This window comes from Lacerta agilis, chromosome 1 (genome assembly GCF_009819535.1).
Source record: "Lacerta agilis isolate rLacAgi1 chromosome 1, rLacAgi1.pri, whole genome shotgun sequence".
In the NCBI taxonomy this organism is placed as follows: domain Eukaryota; kingdom Metazoa; phylum Chordata; class Lepidosauria; order Squamata; family Lacertidae; genus Lacerta; species Lacerta agilis.
Window position 1 is genome coordinate 85,561,733 of NC_046312.1, and position 26,151 is coordinate 85,587,883.

At 43.2% G+C, this 26,151-nt stretch overlaps 1 protein-coding gene across 1 annotated transcript; it reads left to right on the forward strand.

Annotated features, from left to right (window-relative positions):
* The first annotated feature begins 5,164 nt into the window (after positions 1-5,164).
* On the forward strand, positions 5,165-5,808 carry LOC117046122 (intraflagellar transport protein 22 homolog). Its single transcript, XM_033147994.1, is given in 5 exon segments — positions 5,165-5,328; positions 5,330-5,474; positions 5,476-5,676; positions 5,678-5,750; positions 5,753-5,808. Coding segments are annotated over 5 exon segments (639 nt in total).
* Positions 5,809-26,151: the final 20,343 nt, after the last annotated feature.

Genomic DNA, 26,151 nt, shown 5'->3' on the forward strand with positions numbered 1-26,151 from the left:
CACATTGATGTTAATGAACATGTCTAAGTTAGGTCCATTAATTTCAGTGGTTCTACTCAGCCTCAATCATAGTTAAACACTACCCTTGGTGTCTTCTTACTGACTGTACAACTCTTTGATTCATTAGAATTTAAGCTAAGAGCAGAGAGCGGAGATATTTGCTAAATTATCTTCCTGGGCAGCAAACCAGTCTCCAAGCTGGTTCATTGATTTTGCAATGTAGTACACAGGAACCCCCCACCCCCACCCTGTGTGCAGCCACGCACGTACCAGCCGGGATCTAATTATTAATTTGCAGTTAGCTAGTAGCGCAGCACAATTGGTGAACAGCAACATTGAAAAGAAAAAGAGAGCGTGTAAAAGCAACAATAACCAACCAACAAAGGTTTAAAGTTCTAGGGAAGGTCACCCTCCCTGTGGGTTACAACTCCTTGTATGCTAGACCACGCTGCAGAGTTTGTTGGCTAGCAATTTCACTATTAAAAGAGCTGGGCCTCCTCTTCTAATTCTTAAAGTGACCAGGCCCTTCCATTTCCAAACCTTACTGTTGAGGCTTCATCCATAAGTATGTAAGAGCTGCCTTGCCACGCAGGTCCAGCTAGTTCTGTGTTGTGCCACAGCCAGATGCCTGTGAAAACTCACTAACAGATTACTGTCCCTGATTGTTTGTCTCCAGAATCTTGTCCTCAGGAGGACACTGCCTCTAGCAGATGTTTAAGTTAGCTAAATAGCTACTAACTTCCAGGTTCGGCCGTAACCCAAAGTATGACTGTATCACCAAAGGTTGCTTCCAGTGGACCTGTTTATTGAGCGTTCATCTTGATTTATTTGCACAAAGTTTGCAGGGAGCTTAGACAATGTTGGCTATTTATTGGGCATTTATCCTAATTGTTTACAGGCTCCTGGAGGAAGTGAATCCACAACCTGATTGGCCTACAGGAGTAGCCCAAAATTAGCCAATCACGTGGGGCCCATTGTGTAAATAATGTATATATAGCAGACGTTTTGGGGAAACAGACATTCTTCTTCTTCTTTTGCTACTACAAGCTGAATAAAGAGCATGAAATTCACACTTGACTTCGAGTATATTTCAAAACCTTTGCCCAACAAATCAGAATGCAGGCTTAATAAACAGGTTGTCTGGAAGTGACCTTACACTAGTTGGGACAGGGTGGGAAATGGCCATTCCCTTTGACAAAACAACAGAAGAGATATTCAAACATCCAGACACAAGAAACGAATAAAGGAGACGCCCCAAAGGTCTCTCTTCCGGAACACTGTGAATGTCCAAAATGTTAAAACAGCAGGTTCTTGAGGGCAAGGTCTGGAAAAAGTATGACCTGCCAGTCATTTCTGGCCTGACATTTGCAAATCATTTGAGGGCACTGTTTCCAGCAATCGAAACTTGTGTCTTTGTTCTATGGAACCTTCTGGTTTGGCAACCATTCCCCACAGATGACACAAAGTTTTGCTACTTTCCACCCAAGGCACTTCACTTTCTACTCTTCTATTGTCAAATAATGAATTTCTTAATCCCCATTTTTGTTTCATTCTTGCACTTTGTTGAGGGGTTGGGAGCAGGGACTGGGTTTCTGCAGTATTATCAATACACCTTTCAGGGGTTCTTCAGCTGTAAAAGGGTTGAAAATCCCTGATCTATAGAGTGCCTTGATAGCCTGTTGCTACAACCACAATCTTAATTGCTTAAAATCACACAGGAGTGCCCCATCTGCTCTATATATTTAAAGCAGTATCATACCACTTTAAACAGTCATTGTTTTCCTCAAAGTAAATATTCCCCAGCCACTCTGGGCAGCTTCCAACAGAATATTAAATGCAATAATATATTAAACATTAAAAGCTTCCCTAAACAGGGCTGCCTTCAAATGTCTTCTAAAAGTCTGGTAGTTTTCTCTTTGACATCTGGTGGGAGGGCTTTCCACAGGGTAGGTGCCATTACCGAAAAAGCCACTGTTTTGTTTCTGTTGTGTTTCTTTAGGCCTATATTCTGTTTGAAGTCCCCCAGAGTGACCAGGGCAACCCAGACAGATGGGCAGGGTACAAGAAATAAATTCTTATCACCATTCTTATCATCATTATCATTATTGAGAAGAGATAGTGTCTTGAGATTTTGTGACATTTTGTTGTTTATTGCGCACGCACACACACACACACACACACACACACAATTATTAGGCCTTCAATGCACCATTTACACTTCCCTAAATGGATATTTCTTTTGACTCATATTGTAATGACTCTTAAAAGATAAAAGAATTATACTGCATCCCTTCTCACCCACATGGTAAAGTGAAAGAAGAATCTATACAATTCTGTCCACAAATCACATAATCTGGCAATTAAGACAAAGTCAGAGAGCTTCTATGACGTCCTCCAACTCTTAGCAGGTTTTCTAATAAATGAACAGCAATAAAACATACCAAAAATGCCTGTGCAGCTAGGATTAATGATATAAATTAGAAAAATCCCCATGACTTTCATAATTACATAATTCATCAAAATAATAAAAAATTGGTTGCAAAATTCCAGGCTTTCAAGCATAATATTCGATCCATTGTCAGCCCCCTACCATCCTGTTAGTAAGTGTGAGCCAAGATACATTTCAATAGTAGCTTTAGACAAAAGGCAGACAAATTGTCCACTAGTATCAACTGACCTCCAACAATGAACAGGACATATTAACTAACACTTAAGAGGAAAGCATGGCAAATAGCAATACTAGCAGCACACAACAATTATAGGAATGGCAAGGTGGAGTTTTTAATAATACAAAGGAAGAAAAACACATCAAAGGAAGAATTACAATAGCATTTTATGTGGATTTAATCAATTTATTAGGTGAATTTTACAAAGTACCTAAGCAGAGCACAGAAACCACCAACCCAAATATTTAAAAAATCTGAACAGAATGCCAGTCCCAATGCACAGCCAAACTGACTCAAAGAAAACCCAGAGTAATAGGAAAACCAACCATTTTTAGGCCAGCCCCCAAAACAGGAGATATCTTTTCCACCTTTGGCAAGCTGTATGATCCACTAACTAGAGTCACTTCCCCACCAAAAGAAAACCCACAAAAATTACCCTTTCCTTTTCTGGTAGATTAGCCTGCCAGAAAACAGATTATTTCCCCACAGATTGCAATGGATGAAAAGCAGTTTTTAAAGAAATGCAGTTCAAAAACATTATCTATAGCATATAATGCCACAACTAGATAGATCTACAGAATAGACATCTGTATCTTAACTAGTTTTAAATATGATCAATTAGAGCATAGCATAGCTCTATCACATAGCTCTATAGCATGGCTCAGTTCTGGGTTGCTCCTATATATATTTCAACTAAGTGTGTATACCAGGCATCCCCAACCTGCGGCCCTCCAGATGTTTTGGCCTACAACTCCCATGATCCCAGTGGTCAGGGATGATGGGAATTGTAGTCCAAAACATCTGGAGGGCCAAAGGTTGGGGATGCCTGATGTATCCTTATGCAGCCAAAATGGTACTATCCAAGCACAAGGAGACTGGGGAGAACCCCAAGGTTTGCAGAAGTACAAAGAATATTTAGGGAGGAAAACCCTAAAAGGGTGGCAACTCCAACACAACCTACTGAGCATGCTCAGTGAACACCGAATGCTGGCTGACTGCTGGGGCTAGGAGGGAACAGAAAAGCACAGAGAAGGTGGAATGGAGTTTCCTGAAAAAGAGCATTGCTGGCTGGTTGGCTAGCTGGAACCCTGGACAGGAGTTCTCCACACTTCATCATTTCCTTGTTTTTGCAAGTCCCGCTAGTTGACTTTTATGGGACAAACTACCATGTTGCTGTCTAGGGCAGTGTTGAAAGGAGGCAGAATGTGTTTCTCATAAACAGGAGCTACCCCAGGGGTGACCCTGAAGGCGTGCCTTTACTTTCTCCCAAATAAACTGCCACTCATTCCTGTGTAAAGTAAAATGCTGCATTTGTGGAAGAGACAAAATGTGCCCAGACTACATAACTCAGAATACCAACATTTGGGATCTCATGGTTGGGATCCATGTCTGTCCCTAAAGACCACTTGAGGGTTTTAATATGCTTCCGGTGCCTTCTCACTCTCTCCTGCATATGAAGGAGAGGAGTTCAAGAGGCACACTTACCTTCCAAGCAAAGTTTTTTGGGTTGGGAGAGGATGGAAACTTAATTCCATTCACAGGAAACTGCCTTTAACCAGGTCAGAATATTAGTCCACCTGCTGGATGGCCTCTAGACCAGAACATTTTCCAATTCATTGTTATCTTGAAACTTTGGAACAGCGCAGCATGGATAGTTTTGGAAATGGAGAACTGTCCTGAAACCTTGCTCAGACCTCAGTGATGGAGTGAGGAAACTATGTGTGGGTGGAAAGTGGAACTGAGGAAAGCTCTGGAACTGTGCTTCTCTATAAATTGCTCATGAGTAGATGAACTTGTTCAATGTTTATAGCACTTGTAAAAAGAACAGAATTACTGCAGAAAAGCTTCTCTATCCGAGCTTGGTTGACAAAGGACAGGTGATGCTCCTATTATTATTATTATTATTATTATTATTATTATTATTATTATACCTCTGGTTATGTACTTAATTCATTCCGGAGGTCCGTTATTAACCTGAAACTGTTCTTAACCTGAAGCACCACTTTAGCTAATGGGACCTCCTGCTGCCGCTGCGCCACCAGAGCACGATTTCTGTTCTTATCCTGAAGCAAAGTTCTTAACCTGAAGCGTTATTTCTGGGTTAGCGGAGTATGTAACCTGAAGCATCTGTAACCTGAGGTACCACTGTATTATTATTATTATTATTATTATTATTATTATTATTATTATTATCATTATTATTATTATACCACGCTACACTCGCAGGTCTCAGGACGGTTCACAAGATAAAATCAGTATATAAAACCACAAAGCACATACTCAAAATAAAAAATAACAACTACAACACAATAACCCCCCCCCCAAGCAACCCAATAACACCCCCCCCAAAAAAAATGAGATGAGGAGAAATTGTTGTTTACAGAGTGGGGGGGATATCTACAGTTTTTAAATTAAAATATTACTTCAGAATGCACCCAAGATCCCCATTCAGTCAAGTCTTATTTTATATATAAAAGAATCACAAACACCTCACACAAATGATTTATATTCCATTCTTCAACGTGTTTCCAGAGGATTGGATCTGCCCTTTCAGCTGTTTGCACAGGTTGGCTTTATATGTGAGGACAAGGCTATGTGGCCTAGTCCAAGGGAGGGTGCCAAAAGTGAAGATCCTCTTTGTTGGCCCCAGTGAAGGTGGAAAGCTTGGAAAACTCCTCGTCAGAGAGCACCGAAGGCATTGGTAGTTATCTCCCAACACATGCAGTAAGGATCCTGGAATACGAGAAGCCAGATTTCAGGGGAAATGGCAAAGGAGCAGGGTGTTGGATTAAACTGTGGGATTGTGGGGGACGGGGATAAAAAATCCGAGACTTTCTGGCCAGCACTGATGAAAGATTCCCATGGGGTCACTATTGTTTTTGACCAAGGCTTGTCTGGCTATGTGGAGATTGAAATGTGCCACTCTTGTTTTGTCCAGCAACAGCAGCTGCCAGAGAGCCAGTGCCTGCTCATTTCACATCACAAACCAGGCAGCGCAATGAACCTGGGAGAATCTCACTTTGCCTCCACTGCTGAACAGGTTGCAGGTCGTCCACTCTGGCCTTGAAGAAGACCCTGGAGATTCTGGATGGAATTCATGAAGTTCCTCAGTGGCATTATCAAGTTGGGAGATGAGAACTGAGACAGAGAGGTGCTGCTGATCACTCAAAAGCAGGAGGAACAGCTGCTGCAAATAAAAGAAAAGAAATGCCCATTTAAACACACACACAGGTTTCCAGGGCAGCTCTCAACAAGTTTAAAATTAAAATAAAACCAACAACAACATGAAAAACAGGAACATTAAAATAGCAAAACATACGAGGCATATAAAAGCAGTCAACAGAATTTGAAACAAACACCAAGCAGCATAAAAGAGGTAAAGAAAGGGTTAATGACCTGAGGCCATCACCAATGAAGCAGGTCTAACTGGGAGCATATCAACGTGGATGGCCAGAAGGTGGCAGTGCTTGCCTGTCCAATCTCCTTCCTATTAAGATGGCCTCATAGGAGTTTCCTCCCACACCCTTATCTTTTGAGGATTACCACGCAACTTTTAACAACTGGGCCTTCTGAGATACACTTTGAGTCTTGTTGTGTGCGGAAGCGATGTTCAAAAGACAGCTGCAATCTCATTTTGCTGCCTGTGCTCCTTTCCGTCCTTCACGGCTTCTCCTCCCAACCAACCCCAATGATTACTTTTCGTTTTGATGAAGCCAGTAGCCTCAGTGTGGGATCTACGCTGCCTAAGAACAGCACTGCTGAATCAGGCCCAGGGTGCCCTCCACTTTAACTCCCATCCCTGAGTCAGCATGGCCAATGCCCTTTGGAGATGTGGGACCACACTGGCTATCACTAGTTCAGCATCCTTCTTCAGGATAGCCCCATCTGGCCCAGTGATGAGTCTGTGGCATCCATGGATCATGCTCTACTTGTCGCCCTTCCCAGAAAATGCATCTTGTACATTTTGTCTGCATTTCTTACCTGTGTGTTGCTGCCGATTTTGCTTTTCTCTTGAGTGCTGTCTCACTGGCACACTGAGCAGTCGCCTTTTCTTGAGCCGTTTCCCCCACGTAATCCTCAATGACCACAGATGTCCCTCGAGCTGCAGCAGCAAGCTTCACGATGCCTTCCAATGACTGGATGTGCTCGAAAACGAAGTCATCCAGGCGCATGGGTAGGGTTAGATGTTTAAAGTGTGCATGTTTCAAGTCCTTGAAATAAGCCTTACAGGGAGCACTGCTGGCTGTAACACCACCATATCTATAGAATGGAACCATCACAGCTGTCCACAGTGGAATCAAATGGGAAATTTCAAGTATGTCTCTTACTAGGTCTGGAAGCATTTGCCAGTTAGGCCTAGTTCCAGGAACAACACTGGCGGTGACAGTATGCCTTATTTCCTCCACCATGAGTGTGAAAGCATTACCATTGCACTTTTCTATGGGACCAGCAAGAGGACATATTTCACTCCATTCTTCTTCCCTTACATCTCCTGGAAGACGAAAACCTTCAATCGTTTGCAGAAGGATGTGTTTGCTTAGCTCACAATTTGTTGGCTGGCCTCCTGTATCCTTGCCCTCTCCCTCAGTTTCACTCACAGCAACAGTGATGATGTGTCTCAGCAGGGACTTCACATCTTCTATATCCCGCGCTTGCGCCACCAGACCCATAGACCTTAAGTAGAATTCACGAGTTAGGGGATGCTGTCCCCACAGACTAGGCCAACTTGCCACCAGGTTCATCATGTGCCCTACATCATTCCTGATGTAGCTATAGGGCAAATTCTTCAATCCCCGATTGTCATTCAAAATCTTTGCACACTCATCCAGGTAGTCTGACAATGATGGAAATGGTGTGAATGCCTGAATGCATGCCGACATAAGAGTTTGAGATGTGCTCACAACAACCTCCTTAGGCCTCGGAGCCACATTTTCAACCAATACTGGACGGTCTCTGCATCATGTTGTTCAGACACCATGTTGCACACCGGATAGATTTTTTTGGCCTCAGGGTTTTGAACAACAGCACTATACAGAAGTATGTGCCTAGACTTTTCACGCTTTCCACCCCTATCAACCATTTGGACCAATCCTCCTGTTGCACCAATGCTCAGACTCGGAAGCCTGGCAGTGTTCATGTACCGATGGTAAACCTGGAGCTGTGCTCAGCTGTGGTATCTTACAAACAGGTAATCATACGACACCTGCCGGATAATACCCTCATATGGCGGTATGTTCATTGCGAGTGCGACAGCAAGGATGGGGTCTTCATGCAGGCGAGTTCCCTTCAGCGCGTTGCACTTTGCCACACCCAGGAAATTTGACAAAGGCAGATAACTAGGTACAAGATCACCAAATGTCATAGTGGCATCTGCAGACAGCTTTCTTTTCAGATCTGGTGGGTGAGAATCACTGAAGCGGCCCTTGTAAGAGCAATGCATTATTACTGGTGCTTCTGTTGGCAGTGCTTCTTTAATGCGTCCTATGAACTGTGACTTGCAAAATGTGCATTCTCCTTCCACTTTCAAATACTGCTGCGCCAGGGCTGACCTAGTGACCTTTCCTTCCCAGTATCTTATTTTACTCAGTCTACATCCCAATCCCAAAGAAGGGCAGTGCCAAAGAATGCTCCAACTACCGCACAATTGCACTCATTTCACACGCTAGCAAGGTTATGCTTAAAATTCTACAAGGCAGGCTTAAGCAGTATGTGGACCGAGAACTCCCAGAAGTGCAAGCTGGATTTCGAAGGGGCAGAGGAACCAGAGACCAAATTGCAAACATGCGCTGGATTATGGAGAAAGCCAGAGAGTTCCAGAAAAACATCTACTTCTGCTTCATTGATTATGCAAAAGCATTTGACTGTGTCGACCACAGCAAACTATGGCAAGTTCTTAAAGAAATGGGAGTGCCGGATCACCTCATTTGCCTCCTGAGAAATCTCTATGTGGGACAAGAAGCTACAGTTAGAACTGGATATGGAACAACTGATTGGTTCAAAATTGGGAAAGGAGTACGACAAGGCTGTATATTGTCTCCCTGCTTATTTAACTTATATGCAGAATTCATCATGCGAAAGGCTGGACTGGATGAATCCCCAACCGGAATTAAGATTGCCGGAAAAAATATCAACAACCTCAGATATGCTGATGATACTACCTTGATGGCAGAAAGTGAGGAAGAATTGAAGAACCTTTTAATGAGGGTGAAAGAAGAGAGCGCAAAATATGGTCTGAAGCTCAACATCAAAAAAACTAAGATCATGGCCACTGGTCCCATCACCTCCTGGCAAATAGAAGGGGAAGAAATGGAGGCAGTGAGAGATTTCACTTTCTTGGGTTCCATGATCACTGCAGATGGTGACAGCAGTCACGAAATCAGAAAACGCCTGCTTCTTGGGAGAAAAGCAATGACAAACCTAGACAGCATCTTAAAAAGCAAAGACATCACCTTGCCGACAAAAGTCCGTATAGTTAAAGCTATGGTTTTCCCAGTAGTAATGTACGGAAGTGAGAGCTGGACCATAAAGAAGGCTGATCGCCGTAGAATTGATGCTTTTGAATTATGGTGCTGGAGGAGACTCTTGAGAGTCCCGTGGACTGCAAGAAGATCAAACCTATCCATTCTCAAAGAAATCAGCCCTGAGTACTCACTAGAAGGACAGATCCTGAAGTTGAGGCTCCAGTACTTTGGCCACCTCATGAGAAGAGAAGAATCCCTAGAAAAGACCCTGATGTTGGGAAAGATGGAGGGCACAAGGAGAAGGGGACGACAGAGGATGAGATGGTTGGACAGTGTTCTTGAAGCTACTAACATGAGTTTGGCCAAACTGCGAGAGGCAGTGAAGGATAGGCGTGCCTGGCGTACTCTGGTCCATGGGGTCACGAAGAGTCGGACACGACTGAACGACTGAACAACAACAACAACAACATCTTATTTTACATGGCCATTTCAAATGAGGCTGCACACGAATGTTTAGCTTGTGCGTCCATGCATGAGGTTTCAGCACTTTGAAGGTGCAAATCTCAGCCCATTCCTCTTTAGAAAATATGATTGTGAATTCCTTTCTCTCTAGAGTTTCATCCACATTTGTTTGTTTGCCCCAAATGTATTCATCCTCTTTACTTTCTTCAAGGCTTCCCTCTGTTTTGTAGTCTTTGGACTCAGCAGAGGATAAAGTTGATGAACGCTCATGATTCCCCCTGTCAGAATCTGCAGGTTCTGTACAAATTCCCAATGTGCTGTGGAACTCGTAGCGATTACCGATCACAGTCAAATAAAGGTTGCAGGGAGAAATGTTGATTTTCTTCTTTGCAAGTTTGTCACTAAGTCTTCTCCAAACCATGTGTTTCTTTCCAGAAATCTTTCCATTGTCTTGCACTATTGCTGCCCGTTCTTCAATGAGTAAAGGCCTAACCTCAGAAACAGGAAATGTGCATGGTCTCGGCATTGTTTCATGTACTATGTGAAATATATGAGAAACATAGCATTAATTTATTTTGTAAAATTTATACACTGCTTGACTGTAAAAAAACAACACCTCAAAGCAGTTTACAAAAGATAAAACAGTAAAATCTAGGGGGGGATCACACCTCTACTTTCAAACATACAAAAAAATAAAATACTAAAACATATTAAAATTCCCTCGACTTTCTGAGCATCTGGGTAGACTTGTTTAAACGGGAATTTTAAAGCAGGCAGCAAAAAGTGTACGGAGGTTGGGTGGCCATCTGTCATGTATGATCTGGTTGAGATTCCTGAATTGCAAGGGGTTGCACTAGATGACCCTCATGATCCCTCACAACTTTACAATTCTTTGATTCTATGAAGACACCTACTTGATCCCAATAGCCAAGGAGTTCCAAAATGTAGGCCCTGCCATGCTAAATGAGGCAGGATTCCAATTTCGAACTTTCCTTTCACATTGCGGTACAGACTACGTACCGGTGTGATTGAAATTTAGAATGGCATAACATTATTAAAGATTCTGATGTGAGAAACGATAATTAGAAAACACAACAGAAAGAGTGCAAGCTTTACAATCAGTAAAACTAACTGAAGGAACGTCACGTGTGAATGCAGCCATAGCCAACTCAACTTCCTGTCTATTTAGTTAACAGATCTTAAAGTCATAAACATCAGGAATACAAAAGCATAACTTCAAAAAAAAAAAATAATCTCAGGATGGTACAGGAGTCCAGTTTGACTAAAAAGAATAACAGCAATGTACTTGCTTATAATTGTTTATTGTAAAATCTGCTGTTATTATTTGAAACACACATACTCACACAAAATATACACACATATTTACACACACATATATTACACAGACTCACAATACATATGAAGTAGGCTCTGGCTGAAGAACTAAAAACAGTTCTTAAAGTCCCACAGACTACTTGTTGTTGTTTATTCATGGTGAATGAGAGGCACCCCCACCCCCACAACTGTCTCAAAGTGCTTATTGCCCCTGCAAAATATTCTGAAGATTTTATCTATGTTTAATATTATAGAGGCGCTTAACATACCTGTTTCAGTCTTCCTTGCAGCTTTGCAGTCTGTTGCTCCCAGGAAATTGGATGGAGGGAGGGTTAATGACTAAGCATTGTGAAAGCTACAGGCCTCTCCACAATTTGTATGGCTACTCTTGGGTGGGGTTTTGTTTTGGGCGATACCTGTGACTCCTGGTTTGAGTATCTGTTCCTCAGTTTGTAGGGTGGAGCAAAACGCAGAGATCATGGTGCAAAACAGTTCAAAATTTTGGCACCGGAAGGTCAATGTCGTAGTTAATCAAGTTCACATTGAGGTCAAGGCAAACAACTGTATTTTACCTGTGTATCTGAAGAAGTGTGCATGCACACGAAATCTTATACCAAGAACAAACTTAGTTGGTCTCTAAGGTGCCACTGGACAATTTATTTATTTTTTATTTTTTTATTTTTTTTATTTTAGACTAGTCTCACCCACACCAGCTGTTCTTATTCAAAGCCTCTGGACAAAGGAGGCTGCATTTAACTATGTTGGCTAATGGTCACAGATAGGTCTGCTATTCATGAATTTGTGTAATCCCCTATTAAAGCCATCTAAATAAATGGCCACCACAATGATCTTGTGCTGACCAGCTCCAGTCAAAAGGGAGACAATCCTCCAAGGAATGCCAGTTCCAATCTTGCAAAGACAGGCATCAAAGCCCCCCCCCCCCCAAAAAAAAAAATATTTCAGTCGAAACTTTGTAACACCCATAGCAATCTCTATTCTTTGAGTTGTTCTCAGTTCCTCATCATTCTAAACCAGTGGCTATATAGCATTACTGTAATGTGATCATTGGGACATATACCAACTTTCCTCCAAGGTGCTGGAGGCAACCACCGGTACATGATTCTCACCTCCTTCATTTTATCTTCACAACCACTTGGTGAGGGAAGTTAGGCCAAGAGGCAGTGACCAGCCCAAGGTCACCCAGCGAGCTTCATGGCTGAGTGGGGATTTGAGCCCTGGTCTCCCAGGGCCTAGTCCAACACCTGCATCTACTGTTTTTGCTGAAAAAGACTAAAGACTCAAAGTCTTAGAGGCTAACAAATGTATTATGGCATCAGCTTTTGTGGACTTGAGTCTTGTGTCTGTTGCAGTGGATTTGAGCCCGTGAACAATGTCATAAGAAATCTGTTCATATTTTAAAGCATCGCAAGTCTGTTTCTGAGGGGAGAGAGGGAACATTTGAAAATGTGTGGAAATCTGGTCAGCAGCTATTTCTTCAACAGGGGCTTTATCTGAACAATCCTGGATCTGCACCATGACTCACTCCTGCATTAGCTGAGACACCAGCAAATGTGAACAGGCAACTGAGGCACATAAGAAGAGGAGGTCTCTGACAAAGCCTCAGCTGCTTTATAAGAATGGAGAACAAGAGGTCAGAGGGCCCTTTATTTATCAAGGGGCAGCCAACATGGCTCCCCTCTTCAGAGGTTGTTTGACATCAAATCCTGCCAGCATGGCCAATTATCAGGGAAGGTGAAAGTGGTACAACAACATCTATTCAGGGCCTGCATGTTTGTTAGTGGGGGACAAGGTAAAAAGGTAAAGGTAAAGAACCCCTGGATGATTAAGTCCAGTCAAAGGCGACTATGGGGCGTGGCGCTCATCTCGCTTTCAAGCCAAGGGAGCCGGCGTTTGTCCACAGACAGCTTTCCGTGTCATGTGGCCAGTATGACTAAACCGCTACTGGAGCAACAGGACACCATGACAGAAACCAAGAGTGCACAGAAATGCCGCTTACCTTCCCGCTACAGTGGTACCTATTTATCTACTTGCACTGGCATGCTTTCGAAATGCTAGGTTGGCAGGAGCTGGGACAGAGCAGCAGGAGCTTACCCTGTTGCGGGGATTCGAACTGCCAACCTTCTGATCGGCAAGCCCAAGAGGCTTGGTGGTTCAGACCACAGTGCCACCCGCATCCCAAGGCAGTTGAGATGCATATCAAATCATTACTTAGAGTTAGGACCTACGTTGGGGCTGGACCAAACACTTCAGCTGCCAGTTGTCTACAGAAGACAACAACAGGTATGTATACTGTTGTGTGGACAAGGCTAGCATAGTCAGGACTGACGTCAGACGCTGGCCTCATTTGAAATCGGCCAAGGCACACAGGCAACCTTTGAGCCCCTGATTCTGCTGCTCACTCACATTTAATCTCTTTGTTGTGGTAGATCTTGCCCCACCACAGAAGGTTATGCTAGGTGACCTTTGAAGTCATCACCAAACTACTGTTCTATGATTCTATGATATCAAGGCAGTTTCTTTGATTTTGTGCCCAAATGAGGTTGAGGGATGATGGAGCCTCTTAACTAATTGCTTCATATGTGGAATGTGCCTGCCTTGCCTTCTCTGGCTGCTTGTCGGAGGCATTGTTTTGGACTGAATAGCTCCGCTAGAAAAGCCAGTGTTTTCCTAAGGCCATGACTTAAATCTAATGGGGCAGGGAGGGGAGGAGGGAGAGAGCATTGTGTAGACTCCCTTTATTATATGTACACAGAGACCCTTGTTCCTTCCTATGCCCACCCCATGCTGGGAACAACTGACCCCCACCCTGATCCGTCCCCCGGAATTAGAAGATGGAGAAGCTATTTATTAGGGGACCTTTTATCATTTGGCAAGGCTGAGCAGGACAGGCTAACAGGGAGCCAAAGGTTTTGTTTGTGTTTTGGTAAGAAGAGGAGGGAGGAGGCCTCAAAAGTCAGCTTAAATATGAGCTCAAGTCCATGGGGCATGGCTGGAATCCCAAAGCAGCATTATGCACTGCTTTCACCAAAATGAGTGGAACAGAGCAGGAGGAAATCCACTGCCTTACCGCTCTAAGGCCTTATGATGAAGGGCAGTATACAACTCTTATTAAAAATAAAAAAAAAATAACTAAAAATATAGGTATCCTAAGTTTAGCAGATGTAGCACAGTAGCTGAGAGTGTGGACCACAGAGTTAAAACGCATTTCTACCACTTTAACAGTCATTGCTTCCCCCAATGATTCCTGGGAATTATAGTTTACCCCATCACAGAGTTTCAGTTCCCAGCATCCTTAACAAAATACACTTCCCAGGATATGAGAATAAATGTCGGAAGAGGTGTGGTAGCAGAGGAACATAGATACATACATATTGGTCAGGTTTGAGCATATAATACCAATTGTTGGCTCGACTGCACAGGCTGCCAATGAGCTCCCAGGCCGAATTTGAAGTGCTGGTTTTCACCTGTAAACCCTTAAATAAGCTCAGGACCGCAATATCTCAATGATGCCTCTCTCTATGTGAACCAAATTGGCCCCTGCAATTATCATCTGAGGCCCTTCTTTGTGTGCTTCATCCATGTGAGGTCCGGAGAGTGGCAACACAAGAATGGGCCTTTTCTGTGGTGGCTCCCTGTTTCTGGAATGCTCTCCCCAAGAGGCTTACCTAGCACCATCATTACATATCAGTTTTTTAAAAAATAGTTTTTATTGGAGGTTTTTCATTACATATCATTAAGTGCCAAGCAAAACAGTCCTCTTCTCCCAGACCTTTGGCTAATTAAATCTTTTAAACTGGGACCGGGACTGGGGGTGCAATTATTTTTGTTTGTTACTATGTTGTGTATTTTTGTGTTTTTACATTGTAAACCACCCTGTGCTCCTCGGATGATGATGATGATGATTATAAAATGGTCATATCCAAAACAAGGAACCTCAGCTACATAATTACAAGGTACCATATATGATCCCACAGAACCAACTTACCATCCTGTTGCATTGCTTGGGGAAAGAAAATATTGCAAGAGTACAATGTGAAATTAGCAGGTCTTTTGTTAATAGCACCCAAATTTCAATGGGTTCCACAATGGAAATGTCCCCAGGTACCACCTCCTAAGCAGTAGCTTACAAACCATGGGAACTGGTTGCTGTTGGCATCAATCTGTCTCGAGAGCCAGTGTGGTGTAGTGGTTAAGAGTGGTAGACTCGTAATCTGGGGAACCGGGTTCACGTCTCCGCTCCTCCACATGCAGCTGCTGGGTGACCTTGGGCTAGTCACACTTCTTTGAAGTCTCTCAGCCCCACTCACCTCACAGAGTGTTTGTTGTGGGGGAGGAAGGGAAAGGAGAATGTTAGCCGCTTTAAGACTCCTTTGGGTAGTGATAAAGCGGGATATCAAATCCAAACTCCTCCTCCTCCTCCTCCTCCTCTTCTTCTTCTTCTTCTTTTTCCAGGGGTGAAGTCATACCACTGCCATGGCAGCACCTAAATGACCTCCCCAGAGTGCAAGCCTTGGCAATGTTTATGGAGGTCCTGGGATTCCTGCCACATCACGGGTAGAAACTGCCTTCTTGATCATTAAACCCACTATTGGTCTCATCCGCTCCACTGGATGTAATTAATTAGGTAAGATAGATAAAGGAAAGGAGTACGACAAGGCTGTATATCATCTCCCTGCTTATTTAATTTATACAGAATTCATCATACGAAAGTCTGGATTGGATGAATCCCAAACTGGAATTAAGATTGCCGGAAGAAATATCAACAACCTCAGATATGCAGATGACACAACCTTGATGGCAGAAAGTGAGGAGGAATTAAATAACATTTTAATGAGGGTGAAAGAGGAGAGCGCAAAATATGGTCTGATGCTCAACACAAAAAAAACTAAGATTATGGCCACTGGTCCCATCACCTCCTGGCAAATAGAAGGGGAAGAAATTAAGGCAGTGAGAGATTTTAATTAAAAGACACCTGCTTCTTGCGAGAAAAGTGATGACAAACCTAGACAGCATCTTTAAAAGCAGAGACATCACCTTGCTGACAAAGGTCCGTATAGTTAAAGCTATGTTTTTCCCAGTAGTAATGTATGGAAGTGAGAGCTGGACTATAAAGAAGACTGATCGCTGAAGAATTGATGCTTTTGAATTATGGTGCTGGAGGAGACTCTTGAGAGTCTCATGGACTGCAAGATCAAACCTATCCATTCTGAAGGAAATCAGCCCTGAGTGCTCACTGGAAGGACAGATCCTGAAGCTGAGGCTCCAATACTTTGGCCACCTCATGAGAAGAGAAGACTCCCTGAAAAAGACCCTGATGTTGGGAAAGATGGAGGGCACAAGGAGAAGGGGATGACAGAGGACGAGATGGTTGGACAGTGTTCTCAAAGCGACTAGCATGAGTTTGGCCGAACTGCGGGAGGCAGTGAAAGACAGGTGTGTCTGGCGTGCTCTGGTCCATGGGGTCATGAAGAGTCAGACACGACTAAACGACTAAACAACAACAAACAACAACAACAACAAAAGATATGTATACGAGATAGACAGGTGGTGTGGAGTATATATGGGCTCCATCCATGTTTTTGTGTTGTGTGTTGTGTGCAATTTGACTATTTTATCTATTTGCAACATGGGACAAGGGAGAGAAGATATCTAAAAATGCCACCTGAGAATGGGAGCAATGAGGAAAAGGTTGTGCTATGGGTGAAGTTTCATTCTTTATACTTGAGCAACCTATGCTGTGCAAAGAGAGGCTTGTTTAAAAGGTTTGGGAATGAGGTAGCTTTTACACCAGGGAGAAAAAGCTATGTTGTTGCTGTTGCTTTTTCCCCAAAAAGTACTTTTATTGGGAACAAATTGTTATTTATGAGCTATCTCAGCCATTACTTTTTCATTCCATCCTATTTTCTTTGGGATTCAGATGCAATTTTTGTGGATATTTCTTTTATTTAATTTTCCCTGGGTTGTCAAACTTGCACACCCAAACAGATGGCATTTCCAAAAAAAGAAAAGAAGCCCTTGATCTTTTATTAGAAAGTGCTTGGAGAGCAAGTTGCATAAAGTGAACCACAATGCTTTCAGGAGGATCCAGTGGGTCAAAAGTTAGAGATGTGCCCTTGAGGCTTAAATCAAAGACAGAGTTGACAGGAAGCCAATCTTGCCTTCCCCCCCCCCACCCCCAGGACACTGCTGTCACCACAGGTCAGGGGAAAAGCTGACCCCTTCTCAATTGTGTTCCACACTGGAGTCAATTCAAACAACCTTTAGATGCATATCTCCACCCCAACCTCAACATCACCCCCCGGCCACATTTCTTGGTCCAAATTACACCACTAGAAAGATGTAGGAAGCTGTGATCTGGTGATGACATGCATCTGCATTTTCAGAGGAGTGTAACTGTTTCAGAACAAAAGAGCCCAAGGCTCATCTGAGAGCCAATGTGGTGTAACGGTTAGAGTGTTGGACCAGGACCTGGGAGACCAGGGTTCAAATTTCCATCCAGCCATGAAGCTCAATGGGTGACACTGGGCCAGTCACTGTCTCTTAGCCTACCCTACTTCACAGGGTTACTGTGAGGGGGGAAATGAGGAGGGGCAAACAATGTGTGTCACCGCCTTGAGCTCCTTGGAGGAAAGGTGGGATAGAAATCTAATACATACAATTCATATATACATCTCATCCCGCACCCTGCTTCTTCAGGGTGACCAATGAGGTGCCAGCATCTGAGGCCCTTCTTTGTGTGCCTCCTCTGTGAGAAGTCTGGAGGGCGGCAATATGAGAACAGGCCTTTTCTGCGATGGCTCCCCGCTCGTGCCCAGGGAGGCTCACCTTTGTTATATATCTTTAGATGCTAAGCCAAAAAAAAAAAAAAAAAACACCTCCTCTTCTCTCAGGTGTTTGGATAATTAAACCTTCTAAAGTGACCGGTATTGTTTTCCTTTATTATTATGGTATGTATTTTTGTGTTTTTATATTGTAAACTGCCCTGTGATATTCAGGTGAAAGGTGGTATAGAGGAAATAACAACAACAACAGTGATGCCTTTGAAAGAAAGCCAGCAAGGCAGGTTATGAAGGCAATAGCTAATACTGCTCCCCTACAACCGGCTGATCGGAAGGTAGGCGGTTTGAATCCATTCAACGGGGTGAACTCCCATTGTTCTGTCCCAGTTACTGCCAACCCAGCAGTTCAAAAGCACACCAATGCAAGTAGATAAATAGGTACCGCTGCAGCAGGAAGGTAAACAGTGTTTCCGTGCACTCTGGCTTCCATCACGGTGTCCCGTTGCGCCAGAAGCTGTTTAGTCATGCTGACCTCATGAACGCTGGCTACCTCAGCCTGAAGCAAAATGAGTGCCACACCCCATAGTCACCTTTGACTGGACTTGACCACTTTTTACCTTACAACTGGCATTCAGTAGCATGCTGCTGAAGCCAGCATGATGTAGTGGTTAAGAGTGGTAGACTCATAATCTGGTGAACCAGGTTTGCGTCTCCGCTCCTCCACATGCAGCTGCCGGGTGACCTTGGGCTAGCCACACTTCTCTGAAACCTCTCAGGCCCACTCACCTCACAGAGTGTTTGTTGTGGGGGAGGAAGGGAAAGGAGACTGTTAGCTGCTTTGAGACTCCTTAAGGGGAGTGAAAGGCAAGGTATCAAGTCCAAACTCTTCTTCTTTTCTTCTCTTCTCTTCTCTTATCTCCATCTAAAGTAGGGGAAGGGATCTCGGGCCTGAGGGGCAAGGGATTAAAAAACCACAAGACTATACAGAATGAAATTACATTAAAATATAATTCAGTTTATGAATTAAAATATAATTCAGTTTATGCTGATAAAAACCATAAACAATAAAGCAACAGCATGACCAATACAACACTACAACTGAAAGCCTTTCTAAATGTGCTGGTTTTTAAAAAGCCTTTTAAAATACGCCAGCTCCAAGGGCCTTGGGGAAGTTCCATCAGTTGAAGGCTACTACAGAAAAGGCTGCTTCTGGCACCTGCCCATCTTCCGCATGGGTCAATGAGCAGGGCCTCTGAAGGCAGGCATAGGCTCATGTGGGTTAAATCCATCAGCCTCCAAGCCGCCAGCTTCCCACAAGCTGCTGTGAGTAGTAGTCACACCAGTAGGCACCAGGTTAGGGAAAGGTGGATTAAGACTCTAAAGGGTTAAAAAGAAAACAGCACTTTGAATTGGATCCAGTTATGTGCTGATAATCAGACATGACAGCACTATAAGATCATAGAATTGTAGAGTTGGCATCTAATCCAAAGCCCTGCAATATAAAAATCTTGTTGCCTGACATGGGGCTCAAACCCATGACCCTGGGATTAAGAGTTGCTAACTCTATCAACTGAGCTACCCCATAGGCATGGCTAAATGTTACAGTGGAGAAGCCCATAACTTGACAAGAAGTGTGATGTACAGTAGTAGATAGAGTGTCAGACTAGGAACTATGGAGAGCAGGGTTCAAATCACCACTCGACCTTGAAGCTCACTGTGTGACTTTGGGCCAGTCACTGGCCCTCAGTCTAACCTACCTCACAGGCTTGTTGTGGGGATTAAATGAGGGAGGGAACCATATATGTCACCTTCAGCTTTTTGGAGCAAAAGGTGCAGCATAAATGCAATCAATCAATTTCATATCTAGTCCTGTTCTAAGATAAGGGGCATTAAGAAAATAGCACACATCCAAGTTCTGCTAAGTTATATCTCTCCCCACCCCCCTTTAAAAAACAACACAATAACGTGAGGACATCCCAGTCCTTGGTGTCTCCTTTTTGCTTTGCCCATTTATTTTGCATAGTGCTTCATTGACAAAACAGAGCTGTAAAATAATGAATGGTAGATGTCTGTGGGAAAGTGCTGCTTTGAAAGAGAATACTTTTTTTAACAGACAATTGCAAGACCTCATGCCTCTGGGAGGAGGTGCAATCGCAGTCCTCCCTCCTTTTTTAACAAAAGCAAAACTCCCCTCCCCGCCTGAACAAGCCTACATCTGTTTGGCAATGCCACATTTTCTGGGGTAAGATAAAACCCTGACAACAAACAGCTCGACTTATATATGGAGGGTAACTGCTTAGGAACAGAGCCCTGCTTGTTAAAGCTTAAATCTGTCAGAAACCTGCCATTCTCCCCACCACCACCCCTTGGGAGTAATTGCAGCCTGCCGCTCACATGAACTGCATCCTGCTTTCTACATGTCCCAGGGAGAAAGAAACTCGGAACAGCTGTAATTCTCCCCCCCCCCACACACACACACAAATCACGAATGTCTGTGCTTTAGAAACAGGGGCTCCTTTCCATTTTGCATATCTGCAGAGAAGCAACACATATGTCATCTGAATCTGTCTAATTTGCTTCCATTATTATGGTTTCAGCTGGAAACAAAGAACCTCAAATGAATAAGAGCAGCAGACAATGACTCAGGCAAGCACCAAGAGCCTCTGAACAAAGATTGCCCTTCCTTCCCACCACAGAATGATATTCAATTGCAAAAAAGAAAGAAAAGTGACGTTAACTCCTGAGCTAAGGCACAAAGTCAGAACAATGGATAGGCCCTAAGGAAGGAAATGAAAAGCTGAGCAATTCCTGCCCTCAGTGAACAACCTGGTCACTATAGCAATAGTATAAAAGTGCAACAGTTGCCTTTGGGAAATGAGACTTTAGAGCCGGTTGTGTAATGATGCCACACAGTGTAACAGCTCAATTCTGTATGTGCCTCCTCAGATATAAACTCCACTGAGCTCAAGGGGATTTACTTCCACTTAAGAGGGCATCATTTTGAAGGCTTAGTCAAGAGTTTTAAATAAACTGTTTCCTTTTCATCAGTTTATTTGGCTCAGACTCCCATTCCTGTGAAGTCCTAATGGCACAGGAACTTTTCGTAGAGTAGAGCTTGGTGGACAGGTTCCAGCTGGTGGGCTGGAGGTTCCCCAACCTGATATAGGCAACAATATACTACACCAGTGTTTTTCAACCACTGTTCCGCGGCACACTACTGTGCCGCGAGATGTTGCCTGGTGTGCCGTGGGAAAAATTGTGTTTATTTGATTCCTATTCAAGAGAATTACTTTATATATAGTCAATATAAGCACAGAGTTAAATTTTTTAACATTTTCTAATGGTGGTGTGCCCCGTGATGTTTTTCATAAAACAAGTGTGCCCTTGCCCAAAAAAGGTTGAAAAACACTGTACTACACAATGGTGTAGGACACATGTAAGGTCAAAGGTAAAGGACCCCTGGATGGTTAAGTCCAGTCAAAGGCAACTATGGGGTGCAGCGCTCATCTCCCTTCAGGCTGAAGGAGCCAGCGTTTGTCCACAGACAGCTTTCCGGGTCATGAAGTCAGCAGGACTAAACCGCTTCTGGCGCAACGGGGCACCGTGATGGAATGTAGGGAATCTTTGGCTCGGCAGACGTTGCTGAACTACAACTCCCATCATTCCTGCCCATTAGCCTTGCTTGCTGGGGCTGATGGGAGTTGTAGTTCAGCAGCATCTTTGGGGACCAAAGGTTCCCCACACCTGGCATAATGGGCCAGAGGACAGCAGTCGCAATGCTAGTGAATGGCTGCAGCACTCAGCACAGTGAGGACATCGTTGGCCTATGTATGTTTTGTGGTGTTTTATGCATTGTGACTTTTTATTGATTCTCGTTTTGTAATTCTTTATTGTAATTATTAAGCGTAACCTGTTTAATTATTATTTGCTGGTATTTAATTTTGCCCTTTACTGTTATATTCTAATGAATATTGCTTCTTTTTATTGGATCAGATTGTTATTAGGCGTGTGATCTTTGCTGCCTATTTTGTTGTTTCTTCAGCTTGTAAACTGCCCTGTGTATAGTAATATAGGAGGGAGGTACACAAATTAAAAGTGAAATGAAATTCACCCACTGCACACCTGCATGGGGCCTCCTTAGCTTCTCCCTGCCTCCTCCACTGTCACCAAGCAGCAGTCCCTGCTAAAGGTGGCTTGGTTGGTCATTGTCTCCCATCCTACCTCACCAGCCACTGCCCTTCCATCTTCCATTGCCCACCCCAAAATGAGGATAATACCTTACAAGCACCAACTCTTTGCAAATGAAAACCATTGTCAGATATAGCAACAGCAAAAGGCTCTTAAACTACCATACAGAGTCATCCTGTCCCCCAGGAGACATCACTCAATGGCTCCTAAGGTCTCATCTAAGCAATATTTGCATGATTTTGGACTGCATTCCTATACCCACTTATTCAGCACTAAGCCCCACTGAACTCAAAGGGACTTATTTTATAGGATCATTTTTAAGAAACCATTTAACAGGAACTGCTCCCTTTATCATTCAGACACCTAGCCAAATACTCCCCAGGGTGTTCTGGTGACATCAAGGCTGCAAAGTGAATGGCGGCTGAAGAGATGCCACACCCCACTCATTAAAGTCATTCACTGTCTAACAACCCTTGCCCTCTGTGAGCTGAGATCAAGTCAGAAAATAACAGGCCAAAAAGGGTTGCTCATAATCACACCATCTCTTGAAGTCCTCCTTCCCTGAGCCCATACAAGCCTGTTCTTGCCTCCTGCAGAATGTGAGGTCAAAGTAATGAGCCATTCAAAGCTCACCCACCTGAATTATTTGCAGCCTATATATATATATATATATATATATATATATATATATACACACACACCCTGATGTCTGTCTATAACTCGTCCATATAACACAGACACCTCTTGCTTCTGTTCTCCTTGCTTGTTCATCTTGGTCTGCTTCCTGGTATAAGGAAATGCCAGGGAATGAGAGTCAGCTTCTGTCTCAAGGGACCAGGACTGCAAAGTTTGATTGATTACAGCACTGAGTTTAACCAATTACAAAAGCAAAGAGTTGATGGACTTACTTCTGAGTAGAGACGGTTAGGCTTGTGCTATAAGTGTGCACAGGATTGCAGTCAAAGTGTGAGTTTGGGTGGGGGCTTTTTTTTAAGCAGAAAGCCAATAGTGAAGGCAAACTTGATTTATTACTACCAAAGAAGCAGGCAGGACATTCTATCAAACAAGAGAGAGGCACAGAGACAATTGTGTCTTTCTGTCTGTCGTTCACTTGATTCATAAAACTATTATACTTTATTTTATTTATGGACACACTGAAGAAGAAGAAGAGCAGAGGCAGAGAGGTGCATGCATGGTACCTTGGACAGAAGAAAGTCAGGCGAACTAATGCCAGTGTACTGGAAGAAGCAAAGATCAATAGTGTTGAAACAATGATTCTTCAACATTTCAGTCATCCCACAATGAGTTTGCATGGGACCACAAATCACAGGGCTAATGGCTATCTGTATCCACTCATAAAGCACTACTCCTCCCCCCCCCCCCGCCGCAAATCTGCAGCAGGCAGATCTAATACTAATGTAGTCCTCTTCTTTCCACCAAACTGTGTGCATTGTTGTCTTAGCACTTGACCCAGCTGCTTCAGTACCATTTTGTTAAGGTTTCTCCCACCTCCTTTTTCTTTTCTTTTTGCTTCACTTGTCCAAAGGTCATTGAACTCAGTTAATGATAATATATAGGCAGGGCTTTTTCTCTCCCTCTTCCCCCGGCATTTGAATTAACCCTTTGGTCTATAACTGGGGAAATATGGGCTGCTTCCAGCAGTACCAGGAGCTCAAATTGGTTTCTGTACACTTAATAGTAGAAAGAAGCATCTACCATTTGGTATGTGTGTTTACATTCTGGGGAAAAGTCCTATATCCCTCCTGGAGAACTAGTGTGTGAGAATTGCAAGCCTTCTGTTTGCTGTGTGTGTGTGTTCTAAGAAGTGTACTATTAATTTTAAGGATGCTTCCAAGCCATCATTCACACCAGTAAGGTGGAATTTGTACAACTAGATTATATGCGGCTTAGGACCCTCGTACCTAAGGGACCACCTCGCCTGGTATGTCCCGTGTAGGACCTTAAGGTCCTCAAATAATAATCTTTTGAAGGTCCCGAGCAACAAAGATGTTAGGTTGGCCTCAACTAGGGCCAGGGCTTTCTCAGTATTGGCCCCAACTTGGTGGAACAGTCTATCACAAGAGACCAGGGCCCTGCGGGATTTGGCATCTTTCCGCAGGGCCTGCAAGACGGAGCTGTTCCACCTGGCCTTTGGGTTGGTTTCTGTTTGATACTTATGCTTCATTCTTTTATTAGTGGGCTATTTGAAAATGAGACTGCAGTTTTAATTTTGAATTTTTAAATTTGTATTTTAATCTGTATTTTAAATTGATTGTTTTTATGTTTTTGCTGTGATTTTAATTAGTGTTAGCCGCCCTGAACCCAGTTTTTGGCTGGGAAGGGCGGGGTATAAATAAAATTTTATTATTATTATTATTATTATTATTATTATTATTATTATTATTATATAATATAGCAGTAGCCTTGCTGGTGAGTTGTGGGGATTTTCTTAGTTCTCTAATAGGGCTTTAATAGATAAACTGCAGGTGTCTGATACATTAATTAAAAGGCTCAGATATATTCCTTTTCAGATGATTCCCCCCCCCCTGTTTCTTTTTTTTGGGGGGGGGGGTTGGTCATAGAATATTGTTGTGTTTGATTTTCAGATTCTTTTTGAAAAATAATGACCATAATATCTGCCAAGTTTGCTTTCAGTGCCCAGATCTTTCAGAAGCTAAAATTTTATTTCTAATCCTTCATGTTGCTGATATTGTGATTAGGTCATCTGTGTGCGGCACATTCTGAACTTCTGAGTCATATACAGACAGACTTGGAATATTTCAAGTGAATGGAAGGTTGTTGAGGTATATAGAGTGAATGGTGTCATCTGAGATCTCGGTCAAGACCTAGGCTTTGAATTATCAAAGATCAAACGCAATCAGTATTTCACAAAATTTGTATTATCTTTGTTAATGCCTTCAAAACTTGATTTCTGAAAGGAAGAAAAGTTGAGTCTAGCAGGCTTTTTAAACACCCACTTATTAGAATCAACTTTTTAAAAAAAAACAAAAAACAGGAAATTTCCCCAAGAAATCATCTGTGAAATTAGGGTGTCCTTTTACAAGCAATTATTACTGTGTCGATATATCCCTTAATTTGTGGTATGATTGTTTTTGTACAATTTTAGTCCAAAGCAGGTGTACAATAATAAAAAGGAACCCACAGAAAATAAAACAAAATGCAGTTGATCAAACCAGAACTCTGCTGCATGCTCCTTTGGGAGAACAAGCAGGATATAAATTTAAAAAGAAATAAATCAATAATGTTAATGCTTCTTTAAAATAACAGGAAATGGAGAAACATTGGTAATCACATCTATAATAGCAGAGGGGTGAATACTGCCAGCCTCCTGATTCAGCTTCTAGTCAAGGTTGTTGCATGAAGTGGACAAAGCTTCATTCTCATTTGCCCTCTTGGTTTGCTCCCCCTCCCCATTATTTTCATTGAGTACCTATTGTGAATTTTCTGTTCAGGGATTCACAGGGTTATCTCCCTTTATTATAGAACAACAACCCTATGAGGTCGGTCCTGAGAGCCTGCTCCTCTTGTCAAGGCCATCACACCCAAACTCTTCCCGAGCTCTTTGGAGAGGAAAGTCAAGATACAAACTGCTGCCGGAAGAAAGCTGCACCTGTTGAATTGTTGCCTGTCACGCAACTGTTAACGGCAAAAGGAAGCCCTGCCATACCCCTCAAATATTTTAGGGGGGGGGAGCAAAGGGATCTCATCCCCTAGGAGTTGGGGGTGGTTATATGATTTTTTACTCCGAAGGAAGCCTGTGGTCTCCGTGGAGGCAGGCAGGACACGTCACCTTCTCTCTCTCTCTCTCTCTCTCTCTCTCTCTCTCTCTCTCTCTCTCTCTCTCTCTCTCTGTGTGTGTGTGTGTGTGTGTGGTGTGTGTGAAACAAACAAAAAAATCCTTCCAGTAGCACCTTAGAGACCAACTAAGTTTGTTCTTGGTATGAGCTTTCCTGTGCATGCACGTGTATCTGAAGAAGTGTGCATGCACACGAAAGCTCATACCAAGAACAAACTTAGTTGGTCTCTAAGGTGCTACTGGAATGATTTTTTTATTTTTTATTTTGTTTTGACTATGGCAGACCAACACGGCTACCTACCTGTAACTGTGTGTGTGTGTGTGTGTGTGTGAGAGAGAGAGAGAGAGAGAGAGAGAGAGAGAGAGAGACAGACAGACAGACAGACAGACAGACAGACAGACAGACAGACAGAGCGAGAGGG